The sequence below is a fragment of the Branchiostoma belcheri genome, unplaced genomic scaffold, assembly GCF_001625305.1.
Source record: "Branchiostoma belcheri isolate BF01 breed outbred unplaced genomic scaffold, Haploidv18h27 scaffold410, whole genome shotgun sequence".
NCBI classification, from domain to species: Eukaryota; Metazoa; Chordata; class Leptocardii; order Amphioxiformes; family Branchiostomatidae; genus Branchiostoma; species Branchiostoma belcheri.
The window spans coordinates 14,387-21,774 of NW_017804033.1; the positions used below are offsets into that span (position 1 = coordinate 14,387).

The 7,388-nt window shown below is 48.3% G+C and overlaps 1 protein-coding gene across 1 annotated transcript; it reads left to right on the top strand.

The window, feature by feature from the left end:
- The first annotated feature begins 1,808 nt into the window (after positions 1 to 1,808).
- Positions 1,809 to 4,010, top strand: LOC109477930 (chromatin modification-related protein eaf-1-like). Its single transcript, XM_019779393.1, has 2 exons — positions 1,809 to 2,586; positions 3,330 to 4,010. Exons 1-2 carry the CDS (start codon positions 2,098 to 2,100, stop codon positions 3,852 to 3,854), a joined length of 1,014 nt encoding a protein of 337 aa, XP_019634952.1. The 5' UTR covers positions 1,809 to 2,097; the 3' UTR covers positions 3,855 to 4,010.
- The last annotated feature ends 3,378 nt before the right edge of the window (positions 4,011 to 7,388 follow it).

The following is a 7,388-nucleotide window of genomic DNA, read 5'->3' on the forward strand; positions in this document are numbered from 1 at the left end:
TAGAAAGGCCGACATTTGCTTGGGAGCAAATACAGCATATTTCAGTCCATCTCCCTCCCACGCAAAAGTGGACTATTCCAAACTTACCCAAGTGCAAAACTGGCAAAGGTTCTCAAATAACTGAATTAAACAGTAGCTATATATGAGAACAAAGATGCAACAACAAGTACTTTGAATCTCGAAAGCTTTACTAATCTTATTACAGGTACAGGTGTATGCAAAAACTAACAATGATGAGATTTGATACATTTTGAAGGTCTAAGGCACATAAAATTGAATGTGTGGGTCATTAGGCACGACTTACGTGCAATGTGACCTCAGGTAACCTGCAATGGAACACGTGTTCCATGGAACACGTGTTCCATGGATGGAACCGGCCATTCTTTAGATAGAACATGGAATGGGTACAGCACTTTTGGCCCTTTTTTTTGCTGAAAATAGCCATTAAAGTCCCCCCAAATGAGTCATTTGGAAGTGGTGTATGCCAAATACATGACTGCTATTCTGTAGACACACGTTCAAGGTACCCTTATACCGAATGTCATATCATTTGGTTGTAATACCAGGGCTCAGGATCCAAAAATCCATTTTTTGTCGAAAAATGCCCCAAAAAACCTTCATAAAAATTTTTCAAAGGCATGTTTCAAAAAAATGAAAAAAACGTCTGGGGGTATTTGTCCACTCTACCTCCATGCCAAATTTCAGGTCATTTGGCTGAATGATGGCGGAGATGAATCCCTTTGACTGTTTGGCAGGAGGAGAAGGAGGAGGAGGAGAAACATGAGAGAACACAATATATTTCATCCATACCATGGTATGGACTGAAATATAAAAAAGGAAGCAGGACTGAACTAAGCCAGGGGTTCCAAAACCTGACCAAGTGGGGCTACCTGACTAGTAGCTGGCATGGCCACATGCCTCGGGACAAACCCTCTGTGTGCCGTTCAGCTCCTCAGAACATTTTTCGAAATTTCACAACTTAAAGTCTGTACTTTTGTTTTAATGACAACAATTTTTAAAAAGTTATTATTTTATATTATTGATTGGTTTGTAAAATTCTTTCATGCTTTTTTATGCTTTTTGCATTGTTTTCAGTGCTTAAGTATGATGTAAAAGCAGTTTTTCACTTTCCTTTCTTTTCTCCCTCCCCCCTTTCTTTTATTTCACCCCCCCCCCATGATGGAGACCTTTTTACCCCAGCTTGGAATCACTCCTGTATATATAGGACGCTAGTTATTGTCTAATTCAGCTACTTCCTACAGCTGATCTGACACAGGTGCCACATTCCGTTTCTGTGAGGCAACAGTATACAGCACAGCTGCCTTCCAAAATATTTCCGTACTTCAAATTACCCTTCTTTAGGCCCCAAAATCACTACACGGGGCTGAAGTGTACCGTTAAACCATTTTACGTGCCCGCTTTCGCAGATGTAGCGTAGTCTCGCCAGATGCGTCGTGACGTCATGCGCATGCGTGAATCAGGTGACGCCCTGCAGCTGTTGTTGGACAGGTGCCACCTGGCGAGGCAGCTGCTCTTAACAGAGACTCCCTGGGACCCCTATCTTCACTGCATAGTGATTGGTCATCCGAAATGACGTCACACACCAACCCCTTATAAGGCGCGCGCGCACTCCATTCTGTCCTTTCATTCGGAGACATCGCCACACCAGCATCGCAGGGCAGTCTCGTCGGCTAGCAGTAGCCCACGTGCAGTACTACGCCGAGTTCGGAACTTGAACAAGTCGCCTCTAAAAGGTTTGGGTGTGGCAGTGGTAAAGCTTTCCCGTTTAGGACGGGTTTTACAAGTATTTTGTGCGTCTTTGTGCGCCTTGGTTTCTCCGTTTGTTTTACGGTTAGAGGCGGTAAACACACCTGAGACTTTGCATTTACATGTTCATGCTTGTTTCTCATTTGTGGGATTGTGTGGGGTGGTATGGATTGTTAATGTTCTCAACGGGGAGGAAGGCTCGAGTTAGGTTTCCCGAAGCGTTCCACGACTTGGAAAGACTGCCTCGCGTGGCGGAGCCTTGCTTGGGTTGGGGGAGCTAGTTGAGAGTCCAAGCTCTAACGGGTGATATTGTTTTTGCCGTTGTCAGACATGTCTCAGAGACCCAGTACGTCGGGGAACTCCGTGCCGAGGAGGGGCGGAGGACAAGTTCAGCGCCAACCCGAGCAGGGAAGGGTGGAGCAAGTCCAGCCACCAGACACGCAGGGACAACAGGACGCGCCGCAGGGGCAACAGGCCACGGTGCCGCAGGGACAACAGGCCGTGCCGCAGGGACAACGGGCCGTGCCGCAGGGACAACAGGCCGTGCCGCAGGGACAACAGGCCGTGCCGCAGGGACAACAGGTCGTGCCGCAGGGACAACAGGCCGTGCCGCAGGGGCAACAGGCCGTGCCGCAGGGACAACAGGCCGTGCCGCAGGGAAAACAGGCCGTGCCGCAGGGACAACAAGCAGCGCCGCAGGGACAACAAGCAGCGCCGCAGGGACAACAAGCCGCTCGGCAGGAGCAAGCTACAGCGGCGCAGGCTCCAGCGGACCCGCAGCCGGGACCGGCGGCAGGGCAGCCCCAGGCGGCACAGTCGGTAAGGAGTACTGCCCTTACAATCGGAATTTCTGCATTTTCTGAATTTGGATAATGGCGTTTGTTGCTACCTTGTACGTGACTATTTTACCTCGTGTGAGTTTGGTAAATGTATGTTGGTCGTGTTGGTAGCCTGGTTTCAATTTTACATTGTCTTGTACGTAGAACCTTTGGTTGGATTCGTATGCAAATTTTGTAATGCAGGGGGAATGGCGCACGTGCAGAATTGATTGCACAGGGCGCACATTCCCACCTGGAGGCGCGGGTGTGCACGTGGTCTCCTAATGTGGAAACCTAATTACTCCCGTGGTGAGCTACGAGTACACCGGGTGTGCGGATGGTTTTATCCATCGTGTAGCTCACGTTTAGGGCGAGGCGCCCGGCAATGTGTCACAAAGCGGTATTAAAGTAGTGAGCTACGAGTACACCGGGTGTGCGGATGGTTTTATCCATCGTGTAGCTTACGTTTAGGGCGAGGCGCCCGGCAATGTGTCACAAAGCGGTAAGGCGTTTAATGAGTTAACGCTGGGGTATCGCGTGGTGAGCGTGATTGGCACGCGGAGCCGAGATGTACGGATCGCTGTACGCCTGGGGTGTATGGAGCGGTCGGTATAAAAGTACATTGGCTCGCAAACGCTTTATAGGAAGTTGCTTACACGTGTGGTGTGTGAGCGTATGCGTTTGAGGTTGCAGTTTGCATGTGCATGACACACATTAATTGTATTTGTGGTGTCGTTTATGCAGGTTATGGCAACGCTCCTGCAGGAAGTCCAGGAACTCAAAAAGCAGATCGGCGCCATGAAGCAGGGGCGCACCACGGATGACATCAGGGAGGAACTGGTGCAGTTTGCGGGGCGTCCAGAAGCGGCTTTCGACCCACACAGAGCCCTGGCCCTTGTGGAAGCGCTGGTGGCCCAGGCACGTAGGGAGGGCCACGTTAAGGCACAAGAGTATTCAGTCATACTAGACCAGATCAAACCGCTGGTTGATGAGGATTTTTTCAAGCAGCTCATAGTAAATCAGTTTGGGAGCGGCTTGGTCAAACAGGTTGTCAAGGACATAGCTCAGTTCGTCAAATTCCAGGGCAAAATGCCCAGGGGGGGCGCTAGCAAGAGTAAGGCCTCAAGAGCCAACATGTATGGGAGTTTCAAGGGCAAAGATGGCAGGGGTGGTCGAGGACCCAAACCGGGTGATAAATGTTTTAAGTGTCACAAGCTAGGCCACTTTGTGAGAGACTGCCCGGAAAACAAACCCAGCACTTCAAGTTAAATTGGTCAAGATTTATACATGTATATGGAAACGATTTGTATAACGACAAAGGAACGTCAATCGACTTGAGTACGAATGTTTGCGTTGCAAAAAAAAAAAAGAATATGTATGCGAGCCGATGAGGCTCGCCGGCCTGTGTGTTGGTGTGAATAAAGTGATGGCACAGTATACTATTCACACTGCGTAATCACTGGATCATCCTTAATGAGTTATGGAGCAGTGCCGGAGTCGCGCGATGGAAACAAGTCCCTTCATATCCACTTATTATTATCAGGGTGGGGTGTGGGGGGGAATCAAAAGTGCCTGCTGTGTTCAAGCTGGCTTCGACCGTCCTCCCGCTCACTGCTTCAGGGACCTGTCTCCACCGCACTCCCCGGAGGGCGGATGTTTCCAGTAAATGCACAGAGTGAATGGGCTATCAGCCCCTTATATGGGGTGTGATGACGTCATTGGCGGATTGATCCAATAATTAAGCAGTGAGAAAAGTATACTATTCACACTGCGTAATCACTGGATCATCCTTAATGAGTTATGGAGCAGTGCCTACGTCGCTCCTCTCTTCCGTCTATCCCATCTCATATCCACCTTTTCCTGTCACCTCTTTACTCAAAACCCCATACTCATTCCCACACTAATATCTCCTCTATACCACAAGGCGTATTCTCCTTTCAACAGACCGTCTCAAATATCCTATGTCAGACATGAGGCGATAGATCCCATTGTACTGTTCATCTTTCTTTCGACCGAATGGACTGAGGCCAACCTCTTTCTTCAGGATCTTAATATTCCCAAATGTTGTGCGCTGTCTGACAAAGATGCATTTGCTATGGGTTGGTTCCCATAATACTACTTCGCATGCCATCGGCTCGGCCTGAGTGTTCCCCGTAGTATCCATCGAGCCCAGTACTTCTTATCCTTATCTTATCCGACCGACCGTGGAGTCTCTATAAGAACCTGAGTTCCTCCCATGATTCTCCCGTACCACGTTCAGCGCTCTCCTTAACATTCGAGTACCTAAGCACTTTCGTGTGCTAATCTCGCGACCATACATCCGTACATACCCGACCATAGCTGTGAAAAATCTTCCCTTGAGTGTTGGAGTCGTATACCCTTGCCATTCTACGCAAAACTTTTCAGATATGCGTCTGTTTCACAATGATATCTCGAGCTACTGAAACGATTCACTTTCCTTCTTCAAATTACCCCAAACTGTGCACCCTCTAGAACAACTACCTCGTTGTCTTCCAAATCGGAAGGTATCTTTGTCGTGCACTGCAGGTCAATCCTCTAACGCAGATGGAAGAGTAATACGAGTCCTTTCTGATATGTCAGGAACCGGCTCTAGGTCACCCGCATAGTCTACCCCCACTCTTGTTGTTAACTCTCTTTGGAGCAATTCCAACTGCTCCCTTTTCCCGTTGATGATAATTTCAATATGATAACAGGAAAGTATCCTCGTATCGCTCTGCGGCACACTTGCCGATATTTGAAAGGACTTGATGTTTCCTGGGCCCTGACCCCGGTCTATGCCCACAAGGTGCTACATATACCCTTGACGACACCTGCATATATACCTTCACCGCCTACCCCACATTGAAACCAAACTGCGGGTTTCCCTGACTACCATACTGGTTTGCTTTCGCAAGTAGTGTCGGGTTACAATCCTTACCTTACCACCCTAACTTAATCATTCTTCTGCCCTCTGTTTCGGCCGCATGACTCGGAGAGATAGCACACCCCTTGAACATTTTTCTTTCTCTAAGCTTCAGTTTCCACCGGAACTTCAGGAAAGCGTTACCCATTGCAAAGGGGTTGCCTGGGACCTTTGTCCCTCCCGTAACACATAGCTGACCACCGAAACCTCCTCAAGATTGCTCGGGAATTGCTCCGTGAGGGAGACATGACCACTTAAAATCTTTCTCGTACAAGCCTTTCGTCCAACCTATTTTCCTAACCTAAAGTATCTATACCTCCCCATTCTTAATCTGCCCCACGTGCTTGATTCAAGCTTGGAGCTCTTGATCGCAATTTGAGTACAACAGTCGCTTTTCCCTGCCTAAACCTGTGATTATCACCCCGAAAAGAAGACTACTTCGATTGAGTCCTTTCTGATCCTCTGCCCATGTACATATGTACACCTCTCTCGCCGATCTTTCCTTTGTCACGTGGAACTTGTACGAGTGATCGCCGAGGCCAGGATTTCCGGTCTCACGGTACCAGACCCATAGATTACCTTCTGAAAAGATTTTGCTTCAACCTCGTCTATGTCCACACACGTCCTTTCACACGATGAATGGCTCGTTCTTCAGCTGTTTGAGATGTTCTCACTTTATACTAGATTCGAGCGCCACCGTTTTCTTCTCTACACTCCCTGGGTCTCGAATGCATATTTTCACCTACTGACAGCAAACAAAAGTGACTGCGGGTCGTTCATTTCCACTTGAGCGCTTAATGACTCCTTGTTAGCTTTGGAACAATCCTCCAAGTCAATGATTGGCGACTTCTTCTTTGCTCTATTACCGTAGAGTCGACGTTGACCAATGGCCTTGTTACATTCCCCATGACCTTTGACACGGCTCGGCTCCCTGTCCCGATCTGATAATTCTCTATCCGGTCGCCAGGAATATCACCAGTAAAATTCACTGAGAACTAGTTCACTAGGAACTTCAACCTTCCCAATCCGTCACAGTTTACAGATGTAGCATCGTTGCATACTCCCTTATCTAAACGTAGTTCCCGTACCTTGTTACCATATATTATCCACTCGGTACACTCGGTGCACTTTGTTCTCGAAATCAGCGGCTGCATGGGAAACCCACTGCACCAATTTATTCTGACACCTTTATTAAACCACCCTTTGATCGTGCCATTTCCACCCTAAAACAATCCCCTCACTAATTCCCGTTAAAATACGGTGTGGGAGACGGGCGCATCTGAGAATGGCGCTGCTGGTCACTTAACTTGCCTCTCTATGAGTGCTTGGACTAGCATGTGTCAACCACCCCCTTGAAGAAATTCAGCAAAATTACACCTGCACGACTTAACTTCTATAAAGCTTGCCGTGTGCACGTGCCTTCATACTCGGTCACCTTTCGGTGTGTGCTCGCACTAACAGGTGCTAAACGAAATTTCAATCATCTAGAGCTCGCTCGAACCACTACATAGTGGACATCGTCTAAGTGACTCTAACCAACATCGACCCGCCTTAAGACCTGCATGAAGTTCATATCCGGCGTGTTTCCCCTCAAGTGGCCACATCTCCTACTACTTACACTGACGTGCACTATCCTAGGTTCTGAACCTCTCGTGAAGTGTGTTACCAATCTGTGTCCCCAGTCTATGTTCGTGCTGAACGTGTTAAAGAACACCAACTGGTCATGAGACAATGATGACCATTACGCACACAAACGTAATCTTTGTAATGGTCGAGAGATTCGTTGACGCTCATCTGTCCCCCAGTAAGCCTGTATGTTACACTGCCTCCACGTTACCCAACTACGCACACTGGCGAACACAACATGCCCGACACGTATT

Bases quoted from the DNA above. Each gene is read 5' to 3' on its own strand.
- LOC109477930 (XM_019779393.1), top strand. From the start codon at position 2,098: ATGTCTCAGAGACCCAGTACGTCGGGGAACTCCGTGCCGAGGAGGGGC. The intron at 2,587-3,329 runs GTAAGGAGTACT...TCGTTTATGCAG, and splicing joins AGCCCCAGGCGGCACAGTCG to GTTATGGCAACGCTCCTGCA.